We start from the raw sequence: 15,155 nt of genomic DNA on the forward strand, positions 1-15,155 counted from the left end.
TGGATGGCGTTGCGTTGTGCTTGGGTGATGTTCGGGGCTGTCTTGTGAGTGCGGCTGATGAATTTGGTGTTGACGCACCACAGCGAAAAACCGCACCGACCTCCTCAGAAGACAAACACGGGACACAGTGGACAGAGTACCCTTCGTTGTCCAGTACTTCCCCGGAGCGGAGAAGCTACGGCATCTCCTCCGGAGCCTTCAACATGTCATTGATGAAGACGAACATCTCGCCAAGGCCATCCCCACACCCCCACTTCTTGCCTTCAAACAACCGCACAACCTCAAACAGACCATTGTCCGCAGCAAACTACCCAGCCTTCAGGAGAACAGTGACCAAGACACCACACAACCCTGCCACAGCAACCTCTGCAAGACGTGCCGGATCATCGACACAGATGCCATCATCTCACGTGAGAACACCATCCACCAGGTACACGGTACATACTCTTGCAACTCGGCCAACGTTGTCTACCTGATACGCTGCAAGAAAGGATGTCCCGAGGCATGGTACATTGGGGAAACTATGCAGACGCTGTGACAACGGATGAATGAACACCGCTCGACAATCACCAGGCAAGACTGTTCTCTTCCTGTTGGGGAACACTTCAGCGGTCACGGGCATTCGGCCTCTGATATTCGGGTAAGCGTTCTCCAAGGCGGCCTTCGCGACACACGACAGCGCAGAGTCGCTGAGCAGAAACTGATAGCCAAGTTCCGCACACACAAGGACGGCCTCAACCGGGATATTGGGTTCATGTCACACTATCTGTAACCCCCACAGTTGCGTGGACCTGCAGAGTTTCACTGGCTGTCTTGTCTGGAGACAATACACATCTTTTTAGCCTGTCTTGATGCTCTCTCCACTCCCATTGTTTTGTTTCTTAAAGACTGGATTAGTTGTAAGTATTCGCATTCCAACCATTATTCATGTAAATTGAGTCTGTGTCTTTATAAGTTCTGTTTGTGAACGGAGTTCCCACTCACCTGAGGAAGGGGCTTAGAGCCTCGAAAGCTTGTGTGGCTTTTGCTACCAAATAAACCTGTTGGACTTTAACCTGGTGTTGTTAAACTTCTTACTACATTAATTTATTGGGCAGCATGAGAATCTGGGTATGGCAGATTCAGCATGAATTTTGCCAGCTGATTTACCAAACCCAGGATTGGCGAAGATCTGGAATGGATGGCGGGGCTGGAAATTCACTGATTGCCTTGTTTTTTTGCGGGACTGCCATTATACCTTTGCTGCTCACAAGCCTCCCACTCCTCCTTCCTTTATTTGGGGATGATCTGAATTCATTTCTCCTGTCACCCCACCTTTGCAACAACCCCTGCTCTGTGGGTCATAAACCCCAGGAGTTTACATTCCATCACAAACAAATGCAGATTTCCTTCCAGATACAGAGAAGCCATAAATAAAATCATATTTGCTTGTCAACATATCTTAACCCAGCCCCACACTGAAGCTATTAAAATTATGACTATTTCATTTCATAATATCAGAGAATAAAGGTTTCCTCTTTGTTACACATCGATTAAAGCAATGCATGGTTTGTTTAAACAAAGTTCTCATCCTAAGTTCTCAATGTATTTATCCATTCCTTCAAACTGCTTTGAAAATAAACATGGAAATCCTGTTGCAGATATTAAAGCAGCTTCTGCTCAGGACTCAATGACTCTATCATAAAACAATTTTGTTTCTTCATGAACAATTGCTTTCCTGTTTCCTTGGCTGTTAATTGCCCAACAAAAAATCAAAACTGAACCATTTAATTTTAAACTGTGGTTACAGAATAAAATCCATAATATTACAGATTCTAAAAATTAGTACAACTATCAAAGTCTTACACACATCATACACAGTTGGCATGGTAGCACAGTGGTTAGCACTGCTGCCTCACAGCACTAGGGACCTGAGTTCATATCCGGCCTCGGGTCACTGTCTGTGTGGAGTTTGCACGTTTTTCCCATGTCTGTGTGAGTTTCCCCCGGGTGCTCTGGTTTCCTCCCACAGATGTGCGGGTTAGGTTGTTTGGCCAAGCTAAATTGCCCCTTTATCAGGGGGACTGGTAAGGTAAATACGTGAGTTACAGGGATGGGGTCTCATTGTTGGTGCAGGCTCAATGGGTCAAATGGCCTCCTTTTGCACTGTTGGGATTCTACGATTCAATCATGATACAACAGAGAGTTACATGACTAAGAGTTTAGAAGGAGAAAGCTCGTGCTTTGGACAGAGCAACACCGTTACATCTGTAATAACTATGTTCATACAATGAACCGGTTTTTCTTCAGACGTATCTATGTCTTCATAATTGTCCTTAAGCCAGTCACAACCAACATACATCAGCCACTTCTGCTCTATTAAGGATTTTGGCAGGCTTCCTAAAACTGGAGGTCCAATGAGAAAGCCAGCACCCCCAGCCGTTGAACTAAGTTTCCTCTCAGATTTTGCTATGATCAACAAACATATCATCCTAACAGTATTGAGGGTAAATCCTCTGAAAGAGCAGAGACAGGCAGGATTGTGGCTTCTCATCCCTATGACCCCATCTTTGGGAAATGGAGCTTTAGGCTCCCATGACTATCTGGCTTGTCATCAGAAGACCCCCTTGACTGACCTGGCAATCTCCGTATGTGACAGGGGATACTTTGAAGGCAGGAGAATACTGCCGGCACTGCAAAATGGCACCTAAGTGGAAGGTAATTGGCATTACCTCCATGAAGCTGGCAGCTAAACTTGATCCCAATCATCCATAGATTCTTCCCTATTTTCACAACTTCCATGTCTCCAATCCCAATCCCCTGATCAACAAACATATTATTCTATCACAGAACCTGTGAGAAGCTATGTACACCATTATAAATTAATACGAATATTCAAATAATATTTTGAATCAAACATTTGCCATGGTTTTCATCAATAGTCATTGCCTCAGTATTTTTTAGGAAAGTCTGCAAACCAGTACATCAGTATGACAGGATTTAAGCCATGTGATTTATTCAGTTTTATAACCATTTGAACTGCTGCAAGATTAGTTTATTACTAAAGCCAAATTTAATGAATATTAGACTAAAATTATTTCAGGTAAACAGAATGTGAAAGGAAACTATTTTAGCTCTAAGTTTCAACAAAAAAAAACTTTAGACATGAGCTTGTATACATGCTTGTCTGTGTGTTCTTTCTGAAGCTTACATAATGTAATTAACAGAGCATTCATTCATTACGATATGTTATTTTACTGACAAGGTAATGTGAGAGGCAGGTAAACAAATCTGTCTTGTTTCTGGAGGCTTTGCTCCTTAAATTATTTGTATTTTTCTCTCTGGTTGCCATGGATTTCAGAAATCCAGGAATGCAGTTGGTCTGAGCTAACCCTGGTTTTTATTTCGGGGAGGAAACTGCTATACTAAATGCAAAATTATTACACTTAACATGAAGCACATTTCTTTTTATTAATGGTACTGGTGTGTTATTTATTTTACATGATTGATTGACTGCTCATAGTGATAACTAATAGCTGGTATCGGTTTTATTACCTAACTAAAGAGGTATTTCTAAATTGACTGATCATCTTAAAATATGCATTGTGGCCTATAGCCATTTCAGGAGCCTAGTTGATAATATTTGAACTGATTTGGCCATGATTTTAAGTTGTGATATCTTACCCCATCATTGGGGTCCGTGCCATTTTGAAATGGGTCTCTTGCTGGGCCCGTTGGTGGGTTTTAATGTGCAAATCGGGGTTGGAATTGGGTAGAGCATGCACACCATGCACACTCTGGTAAGTTCCCCAAGTGATAGATCTGAATGCACCCAGCAATGCAGCTTTTAGTTGTAATAAGTCTTTGGAGGCAGAAGCCCTTCACCAGAATCCCTTTATTAACAATTCCAACAGCAGTACACAGAGTGCTATCATCCACAAGTCTACCTTTGGGAGTGCCAGAGGAACTGACACTCCCGGTTAAATACAAGGAAAGGACTCCCTGATTGGCCCATCAATTGACTCCTTAATCAGGGGGTTCATATTCCAATAGGCCAACCTCAATGGCCTGATTGAAGTCATTACACTGGTATTGCTTTATTGAAATAGAAATGCTCATCCAGGCCCTAGGAAATATCCTAGGCTATAGGATTCCACTGGTCAGCACACCCAATGGCTGGCACTCTAAGCGACATACTTCACCAACCAAATGTTTGAGTATGAAAAGGACAAAATCAATTCTATTATAATTCCTAAACAACAGTCCATTTTTCCGTTAACAACAATCTAATTAAAGCCCATAACTTAGAACTGTTCCATACGGAGGAACAGACTTGTTTTTCATTTTAACAAGTATTTCTTCCAAGAGCTCAAATTACCCTCCTTCATCTTGTCACACATTTTGTTCACAATATCAGAAGTCGAATCATGTTCTAAAAGTCCCAAGATAGATATCTTACTGAAACTGGCGGAATTGCATTCAATAGCAAAATGAATTGATGGAAATGTTTCATATTTGTCAATCAGTTTAATTTAACCAATTCAATTTATCAGATGCCAGGCGAATTTCAAAGCAGAGTTAATCTTCAATTTCAATTTCCAAAGAAATTAGTGAGATTATGAAGAAATTTAAAGATTTAAAACCAAAGATGATAGCGCAACCTTGAAGGACAAAAGTTAAAATGCTCTTTGTTAATAATATCCCAATTTTGCTTCAGTCCTTAATGCATGATGCAATTTCTTCAGATTTTACAGTCACTGTTGAAATGAAAGCACTTGTCACTGACCCCAAAGAAAGCTACCCATAAAGATCCAGTGATCATTGTGGCATGGACTTCCCTTTTCCCAATGTTAACTTAATTCTGGCATCAGCTATAGAGGATCTCTGGCATCCAGAATCATATCATCAAGCAGGTGAAGCAACCAATCATACTGAAGAACTCTTACAGACAACAAATCATTAAATATAATGGATTGATTACTTTCACTTTTTAATAATCTTAACAGAGTCAAGTACATATTGGGACATATTCATTGGATTATGATAGAAACTGGAATGCCAACAATAAACTTACAAACTGAAAAGAAAACCTGTAGATTTTTTCTCAGTGTAGAAATTTGACCTATCATAAATAAACTTAAAATTAAAAGTCCATAGATCTTTTCCCTCATAATGTAGAAATTTGACATTCTGCCATTGTGAATCTAGTTTTACAATGCTAGAGACTTTGCTCAACAATAATTATTGTGCAATATGGAATTCAAAAACCAGTTACATCTTATTCAACCATGATGTAACTTTTTAAAGGGATTTTTACAATGAGGCTCACAACATAGTACATGGAAGTTCTTGTCAAATTAAGTGACTCCTAAAATTGCCATCTGCAATGGTTTTAACTCATTTGAAATGAATGATTCATACTGTGGTTAATCATTACTAATAACTGATATAGAAATGCTATATAACTAACCATATTGTCATATGGGGAATTTGAAATTTATTTGCAGAATAAGGCCAATGTAAAAAAAAATGATTGCTGGAAATAACTAAAGTCATAAACTACAAATAGAAAATAAGTGCAAATGAGTTTAAGAATTTTAAGCTTAAGCAATGTTCATTACTCAGGGCTTAATAACAAATGGTTGAAGGCAAGTATTTAATATTCTATCGGTAGGATTCACAAACCTTTTGTTTCAATTTCCAAAGTAGCCCAATGTTTCAATTCCTATTTTCGATGCAGAATACCAGATTATATATAAACTGTTGAATTTAAATCTTTGTACTCTACTTTGCATTTACTACTGTTTTATCATAGTGACGCAAAATTGACTTACATGGGATCCCAATCCATTGTGGTTCCTAGAATAGGGATAGAATGCTCCAAGCTGCATCCAGCGAAGACACAGTTCATAGGTAGAATTTTGAAAAAAGCCACAGATGTCTGCTCCAGTCTGAGTGTAAACATATATATTATTCCACAAAGAACTGCTGAATTTCAGCATAATGTAATGAAAAATAACATTCAGCACATTATGTACCAAATACTTCCAAATGGACTTACGTAGGAAATTCCAAATAGACTGAACTCCATCATTCCTAGAACGCAGAAAAGATAATTATTTCATTGCATTTGGTTATGATTCCAGTAGAGACCAATGACTTTTAAAACACTATTCGAACTTCCAGCGAGTGACTGAAAGGATCACATGACAAGATTTCAAATTTGAAGACGTTGACATAACAAACAAGCAAAAAGCAAGATTGACAAACCATTATTTCAATAGGCAACTTATACTCTGAACTACAGAACAGTTTACTTCTTAAGTTTTAAAACAACTGATCATCTCCCTCCATGATTATACTTTACTCTGTCTCTGAAGTGGACACTCCATTTTCCAGAAACAAGTCTGAAAGCCTCTGATTAGATCTTTCCTCCTTTCCCAGCCCGGTAACTTCTAATCTCCAAACTGACTTACATGGTGAGAATTATCCTGGAGATCCCTCCCTCCTTCCAAAGTTAGGAAAATTTTCCTCCCAGCTTAAATCATCAAGAACTTGGTATCTTCAATCTGAGCGTGAGCAGCCACCACATTCTGCAAGTGAACAGTTGAGACTGGCTGCCTCTATCTCTCTGTTCTCTCCCTCCATCAGATCCTTGCAGGCTGACTGTGTCTCGAAGGTTCAAGGATATCTTGAAAAATACCCTGTAACCTATTCCCCACAATTGATTTCTATAGTCTCCTCTGGTCTCAAAGCCCTTCTCCATGGCAACATGAATCACACAATGAAATTGTTTAGTTTTGGTCACTGGCTCTGTTTGAGTTTGTCAAAGTGCTGAGTCTTTTGAGGAGTTGCTTTTAGGTGGCGAAGTCTGCAGGAAGTGACGCTGCACATGGGAAGGCATTGGTTATTATAGCAAGGGCTCGAGGCTCACTATTTTCTCCAAGTTATAGCTGCCATTCTAGCATCACCAGGCTTCACCCCCCCAGGAGCAGGAGATGATGCAGAGGCAGAAAATGAGAAAGGAGAGGGAGAAGGGCTTTCAGCTGGAGATGTTATCCACCTAAGTTCTTCTGGAAGCAGTTTTTTTTAACTCCCAGCTAATCCAGGTACAGTATGTTTGCTGTCTGTGATTCATGGGAGATATTCCAAACTTTACCACTTCTTGGAATCAGACCTGCTGCTGCAAAGTCACGGAAGCATGGGATTGCGAGTGGTTGTAAGGGTAACTATAAGCCTGGGCTATTAAATGTTAGTGTTCTTCCAGGCTGGTACAGGAGGCATATCTAACTTCACCCAATTCCCCTCCCATTGCAGCATCCAGAAAGTGGCTGTGACTCTGTATGCGAGGAGAGGGACTTCATTGTCTTCTTTCTCATTGGGGAGAAGTAGGTGGAGCGTAGACCATTTAGTGCACTTCCTCATGGTGCAGAGACATTGGCCATACACATGCAGCTTTGCTGAGATATACCGCACTGGGAAAGAATTCCACTCACTGAATGTGGCCATACTGGAAAATCACATTATCCTGGCAGTCATTATGATGCATTCTATCTGTGCCAATCTGCTGTTCCATCAATTTTTCAGCCATCACGTCACATCAGAGGGTGGCTGCTATCTGTTGTGCCTCCCTCCTTAACCTGACTACACATAGTCACTGGGAGCTGTGCTGCTATGAGAAACATTATTGAGCAGACAAATGGGGATGTTGAAGCAAACGTTCCACTGCCTCAACACACTGGAGGAGCTCTCTGTAGCTCTCCAGCATGCGTGCCCTGATTCCCCTGAGGGTATAGTACTACTACCACAGATTCATTAATGATCTCAGGTTGAAGTGGTGGATGAGATAGAGAAGAAGAAACAAGAGGAGGAGCAGAAGAGAAAAGGCAGCAGCAAAACTATGTCCAGGATGGGCTGCCTGTGAACACCTAATCTCACTCCAGTTACTGTGGGCACAACCCCAGATCTGTATTGTCCAACAGCCCCACATCTTATATTAGCATTGATAGAGGATTAACTAGCTAATAGGAAACAGAGAGTTTGGACAAATGGGTGAGTTTCAGCTTGGTAAACAGTAAATAATGGAATGTCACAGGGATCAGTGCTGGGGCCCCACTATTTGCAATCTATACTAATTAATTGGATGAAGGTTTTGAGTGTATTGTAGTCAAAGGAGTGACAGAAAGCTGTTCAACTTTACTCGCCTAAGATCCAAGACAAGGGTGCACCAAAAGAATTGCTGTGTGTTGATGATGCCACACAAGCATTTCACACTGAGTGACAGCTTCAGTGGTAAATGGGCAGACTCTCTCGTACTGATAACGAGTCTGGTTTGACTATCAGCCTTTGGAAAACATACTTCATGGCCCAGGATGTTGCCATCAGTGACAATGTGACCTTGAAGTTGTTGTTAGCTTCACACATCTAGGCTCTACAATCACCAGGAATCTGTCACTGGATGCTGAAATCAACATACATTGTAAAAGCTGAAGCTACTGCGTCCAAGCTGAGTAAGAGAGTGTGGAACGACGGCTACCTGACTGAGCACATTAAACAGCAAGTCTACCAAACCAGCATTATCAGTGGACTTCTCTACAGTGGTGAGACCTGGACAACATATGCTGGGCAGGAGTAAAGGCTGAACCGTTTCCACCTCCACTATCTGAGACTTATCCTTGGCCTCTCTTGGCAGAACAAGTTCACCAACTCAGAAGTGCTGGAGCATGCAAAATCCATGAGTGTACCCTCATTTCTAGTCAATGATGCCTACACTGGCTTGGCCATGTTCTTTGGATGGATATACCCATATACTCAAAGAATTTCTGAAAGATGAACTGCCCCCTGGGTCACAACCTTGTGGGCATCCATGACTCCCCTACAAGGCCATCTACAAAGGGTAATGAAGATGGCGGGCATTGATAACTGGAGAACGTTTGGCCATGACCACTCATGGCCGATTGTTTGGAACGGCATTGGAAGAAGCCAGCAGAAACAAAAAGCTCAGCTAGCTGAGAAGAGAGCCGAGAGAAAACCGTGGCCAGTGAATAGAGCACTTTCTCAGCATAATGTCTTCCTCTGTAGCGGCTGCTATGTTAGACTGTGGCTCCTGAGCCACAGCAGGTAGTGCTTAACTCAAAGTTGACCACCACAGCATTAACCATTGTCTTATGAGACAGAAAGCTGCCATCCAATATAATTACATCAGAAATGGTTTGAAGTAGCTCACCTTGGAGAGTGCAAGTCAAACTACAGATATCAAGAAAGTTGGACGTGAATCAATGATATTGATGAGGCACTGCAACTGACTTCAGGATCTTTGGGCTAAAGGAAAAATCAGATCAGGCTCCTGTTTCTGATTCAGAAATGACCTCTGCTGAAAAGCACATGTGGATGTGGTCCACTTCCTACTCCTCCCCACAAAGCCCTGCACCCTCACTGTCACATGTCTGCCAAGACTCACTGTGCAACCTCAGCTCCGAAGAGAGGTTACTTAATGAAGGGCCCAGAGGACTGCTAACGCAACTGGGATTCTACCACTGCATGAATCATTGCTTTCAGGGTGGATTGAAGAGGACAGAAAATAGGAACGAGAGGAAAAAAAATGCCAGAAGAGCATTAAATGTTGTTTGATTAAAGATACAAGAATTTTACACTTGGTACCAATGATTGATTTATGCAGTTGGTTCCAGGCAGCTGTGTTGTCTCCAAGCCAATGTCCCGCCCATTGACCACTACTTGGGAAAGTTGAACGGGTCACCACGATCCCACGCTCTCCAGTTATATTCTGCAAAGAGCTATAAGGAAAGTATTGTTAATTGCAATGTCAAGAGTAAGGAGGCACTCACCAATTAGAAGTCAAGTGATTTCATTTGAGAACTATGAATTTATCCAAAGATTATATCTAAAACTTGCTACTTGGCTGAAACAACTATGCTACTGTGTTTTTTTAAATCTTTCCTTTTCAAGAATGCATGTTAACCTCCCAAAGCAATGGACAAGCACAAAGTTAGTTTTCAGCTGGGGTGAGGTTAGAGGCTCAGGATAAATAGACCTAGGTAGATCAATATCATTCCCTTGTCACTTTAAAATCATACATTTGTTATTATCTTTATTTATGCTTTTATTTTACATTATCACTTATAAATAATAGTGATAGTTAAAGCAATTTGAGAAGCAGAGATGTGGGGCTCGATTTTACCATCGCGTTGCACCCATTTTTGGGCACGAAAACTTGGTAAAGTCGGGCGTGAGACAAGTAGCACAATCTGCGCCCGCCTCTGCACCAGTTCCCCCTTTACCAAGGCCCGAAATGGGCGCGACGGCCATTTAAATGCATTTGCATGCATTTAAATTGACTTAATGGGCTGCACGCCCAATCTTACCGTGACTTCCCCTTTTCCACCGTGTTTGCCCATCCAGATTTAGCGCGAAACAGACATGCTCTACAAAAGTCCAATGCGGGCGTACCAGCGCTCTAGCTAGTGAGGAGGTAAATGCCAAGCGTGGACAGTTCTCTGCTTGAGATCAGTGGGGGGGGGAGGGGGCGGGCAGGAAAGGGGGGTCCGACAGCTCTCTGCTTGAGATCAGTAGGGGGGGAGGGCGGTCCGCTGCCACTCTGCCTGTGATCAGTGAGGGAGAAGGGGAGGTCTGCTTCCACTCTGCCTGAAACCAGTGAGGGAAGGGGGAGGGGCCCGCAATCGGTCTGGGTTGCAGTGGGGGGGGGGGGGGGGGGGGGCGTTGGGGGGAATAAGAGGGTCAGTAATGTTGTGGGAGTGGGCAATGTCTCTGGGGGCTCCAGGGAGGCATTATCTGGCCTAGGAGGGATGTAAGGGGAGAGTGTTATTCTGTCATGCGCAGATGGAGATGTCAATCGGAGCTGCCCCACCCACAGGCTTCTGCAGTGCGATTCGGACTCGCTGATATTTTTTCAGGCAGAGTGCGTATGAGGGAGCCTGAGAACGGGTCTAAAAGTCAGATCTGAAACACTCCCATTTCAAGTTCGCCCAGCACTTGGAATCAAAATGGTAAAATAGGGCCCATAGAATTGATTGTGTTTCCCTGCAGCATAAGTTGAGAAACTGGAAGAATCAAAACTGAGACACTTCATTGACACTACTGGTAGTAGAGTGTTATTACAATGTTACAGCATATCATGATCACATATCCAGTTTCCATTCTATATGTGGACATGAGGATTCATAAGTGGAAAAAATAGTGACAACAGGAAAGCACAAACAAATGTCAATTTCATATGGCATTGCACATAGGAAGATGCAAGTTGTTTGTTATTTCAAAGTCGTATATTTTGTCCTTATCATTTTCTTTTAATTCTTTCTTGGAGTGTGGGCATTACTGGCAAGGCCAATATTTGCTGCCGATTGCTAATTGCCCTTGAGAGCTGTTACGTCAACCACATTGCTGAAGTTGCATGTTGACCAGACCCAACAAGAATGGCAGATTTCCTTCCCCAAAGGATTAATAACTGATAGGTTTTTACAACAATCAATGGTAATTTCATGATTACCGTTACTGAGACTAGCTTTTCAATTTCAGATTTTAAAAAATTCATCCATTGATTTTAAACTCCACTGGCTGTCATGGTGGGGTTTAAACTCCTGATCTAGAGCATTACTGGTCCAATGACTTAACCATTACACCATCATCTCCCCAAATATACAATGCCTCAATTTGATATTATTATACACAGTTAAACAACAAAACATGCCACAATTAGGAAAGTAGAGTTGGTTGGATCATTTTGCCCTGAAATACCTTCGCTGTTGATTGTGTTGGTGTTTGCAGGATCAGAAGGAAGGCATCTCTTTGCTATGGGCCAGGAAAGTACATTTTCCATAGAAGACATTTATAATGCAAAAACTGACCTGATGTGCATCCAGAAGTAAATCTATGAAAATATCTTGCAGATGGATGTGTGAAGGAAAGCTTATCAGGAATGAATGTGTAGCATTCTGGATTAAACTTTCCTACTGCCATATGTTGATAGCTTTAGTATACGAAAGGCACACATCAGTGCCTTAAACAGTGAGTCAGTCACCTTCACCTTACATATTGACAGCTGCTATTCTCTGGTCCCCTGCATGAATACACTTTGGAGCTACTTTTCTGGGTATATATTGGTGTTGGAATCCTCATGTTGTAGCATCCAAAGTTATAGGTATATGGTGTTGATGATGAGGGAAGTTCTCACTATCAGCACAAACCTGGTAAATTACCCCAGGAGTATTCAGAGGGTTAGCATGTGCTCAAGACTTTTCACACTCAGCTTTCATCTTGGAACTTAAATTAGAATGAAACCAAAATTCAGTTCCGGGATTTGCTTGTTTTCTTCTTCTAAGGCCTTCTGGTTAAATTTAGTTGCAACATAAAACTGGGTGGATTAGATTTAGAACTCAAAGTTGCCTGAATTTGGAAGAAACTGCCAAACTTATTTACGTACCTAGGGTGGTTGATACATAAAACAAGCTGGAGTTGGGTTGAGATTCAGTTTGAGGTTCCAAAGTAGAAAAGCATTTAATTCTGCAACACAAGTGATCCTCATATTGATGAGCACAAAACTCCATCTTTTCTATAAATCCTCAGATGACACATTGATACAACAGTGCTTCTCACCAGGAAAGGCGATAGTCTAAAGTGACTGCTATAAGGAGAACAATGCACTTTGCTAAAACATGTCATACAGCTGCCCTCGCTGTTACACGATCACACACTATTACATAAAACTGCATTTTTCTTGTCTCTGCAGTTCACTTAAACCATTGACCTTCAAATTTGCAGATTAAAGTGACATTTGCAGTGTGTGAACAATTAGCCTGAATTTCCTCTTGACTTTTTCTCGCTACGTTGCCATAATTTAAGTACAATTAAAACTCCATTTGCATTGTGATTCCTCCATACTTCTGGTTAAGCAATGCTCGGGCTGTGGTAGAAATGTGTGGCCTTTAAAAATTGTTCCAAAATGTAACATTTTGTGTATGTAAATGCATAGGTTTTGTTATTAAACTATTTGCACTGATTTTGTCTATTTAACTCCGATACCACAACATATTTCTTTATTAACTTCTCTGCATTCTTTAACATCAGCCCAGCTGCATGTATCTTCATTGATTTTTGATCACACATCATTTTTGAATCCCAAGATAATCTTCTACAACTTACTCCAGTGTTGGTTTTGTTTGTGACCATCCATAAAGGTTGTGCACATCATAGTGTCTTACTGGAGTTCCATCTGCTAGAATCTGTTCACTCTCCATACATAGCGTTTTGTGCTGCAATCCTAGGTTTCTTGAATCAAGAGCTGAGAAATGAGAATTCATCACATGATGAAAAGGACAGTAACAGAATGAAATGGGCAAAACAATCAATCAATTTTTCTATGTTTGGAATTATTGTATGATAGATTTCAGATAAATTAGACTTATAACTTGCAACTTAATTTCAAAAGTAAAAAAAATTGTATTTTAAATTCTTCGTTGAAAAAAATTAATTCAAATTTTTAAATGAAAAATTGGGGTGGCTTTGAGTCTGATGCACTGACCTCTGCACCCAAATTCAAAGCAGACACTTTGGGCCCTATTTTACCACTTCGATTCTAAGTGCTGGACGGACTTGAAACTGGGAGTGTTTCAGATCCAACTTTTAGACCCGTTCTGATGCGTCCCCATACACACTCTGCATGAAAAAAATACCAGCGAGTCCGGATCGTGCTGCACAAGCCTGTGGGCGGGGTTTAATGCCCTGAAACCCCGCAGCTCCGATTGGCGCCTCCAACTGCGCATGCGCGGAAAAAAAATGATAGAATGCTGCTCCACTGCCACATCCTTCCCGGGCCAGATAATGCCTGGCCCCTACAGACATTGCCCCACCCCACAGCATTCCTGACCCCCTTATCCCCCCACCACTACGCAGACCAATCATGGGCCCCTCCCCCATTCCCCCCAACGATTTCAGGCAGAGTGGCAGCGGACCCCCTCCCTTCCCCCCCACCAGTCTCAAGCAGAGTGTCAGCGAACCCCCCCCCCCGTTCCCCTTCACTGATCTCAGGCAGAGTGGCAGCGGATCGCCCCTTCCCCCCATCGATTTCAAGCAGAGAGCCGTCAGACGCTAGGCACTTACCTCCTCACTAACTGGAGCGCCCGAATCGCAATTCTATGGAGCATGTCTGTTTCGCGCCAATTCTGGATGGGCAAACACGGTGGTAAAAGGGAAAGTGCCGGTAAAGTTGGGAGTGCAGCTTATTAAGTCAATTTAAATGCATGCAAATGCATTTAAATGGCCGTTGCACCCATTTTGGGTGCAGTCCCAATCGCAGCCATTTTCGGGCCTTGGTAAGAGGGGGTACTGGTGTGGATGCAGGTGCAGATCGCCTCACGCCTGACTTTACCAAGTTTTTGCACCCGAAAACGGGCGCAACGCAATGGTAAAATTGGGCCTTTGAATTTGGGTACTATCTTACCAGCCGTTCTCACGTTGCTGCTGCTACAGTGTGAATGGAGAATTTGGCGGCCAGCCAAATCTCCGTTCACTGCAGCGGGAACAGAAAATCCCACCAGTGTGAATGGCCATAAGATTCCACCTACTTGCATTAAGTTTTGCACTCAGGGGCGATCCCAATACATTATCAAGTCTCCTTTAAGAAATCACTAAAATATTTTCTGAAGGAAACCACAACAGAGTCTGCAGGAAATTGTTGCAATTCACTCAGATAGGCAGGATCAAATCTTCAGGGTTGAGTAAGATTTATATGGAAGTGTTCTCCAGCTTTTGCTTCCTGTTGAGGGTACTTGGTTCATCACTACTCCTCAGGAGGGCAGGGAATTAAACCTTTCATTAAACCATACTTTCAAATAAGGTAGAACAAAGAACATGGATGGGTTGAGAGCAAATGTTGTGAGCTGGCTTGTTACTGGCACAAGTTGAAGTGCCAATCAACAAAAAGATAAACGAGAGGCAATTTTTGGCTTTAACGCCTGGATCTCCTATTTGAGACATCCAATGTCTCTAACATGAAGGCAGACCAGTTACCAAGGGAAGAACTCATGAAAAGTGGCAGCGGCATTAATTTATATTGACTTCATCTTGAGGATATTACCCCTCATTTAATGTTGATGTGGCCAACAAATGATCATCCCCAGTGAATAGGGGTGAAATTGTTCTCT

The 15,155-nt window shown here is 42.1% G+C and overlaps 1 protein-coding gene across 2 annotated transcripts in view; it reads right to left on the reverse strand.

Annotated features, from left to right (window-relative positions):
• Nucleotides 1–15,155, reverse strand: part of si (sucrase-isomaltase) — a 280,056-nt gene that overhangs the window by 37,857 nt on the left and 227,044 nt on the right. For both annotated transcript variants that reach the window (XM_078209033.1, XM_078209034.1), the window contains 4 exons: nt 13,156–13,294; nt 9,640–9,773; nt 6,041–6,075; nt 5,814–5,930 (listed from right to left, as the gene is read on the reverse strand). In XM_078209033.1, the coding sequence (XP_078065159.1) occupies nt 5,814–5,930; nt 6,041–6,075; nt 9,640–9,773; nt 13,156–13,294 (425 nt within the window). The remainder of the gene's footprint in view (nt 1–5,813; nt 5,931–6,040; nt 6,076–9,639; nt 9,774–13,155; nt 13,295–15,155) is intronic.

Source organism: Mustelus asterias, chromosome 3, assembly GCF_964213995.1.
Source record: "Mustelus asterias chromosome 3, sMusAst1.hap1.1, whole genome shotgun sequence".
NCBI lineage: Eukaryota > Metazoa > Chordata > Chondrichthyes > Carcharhiniformes > Triakidae > Mustelus > Mustelus asterias.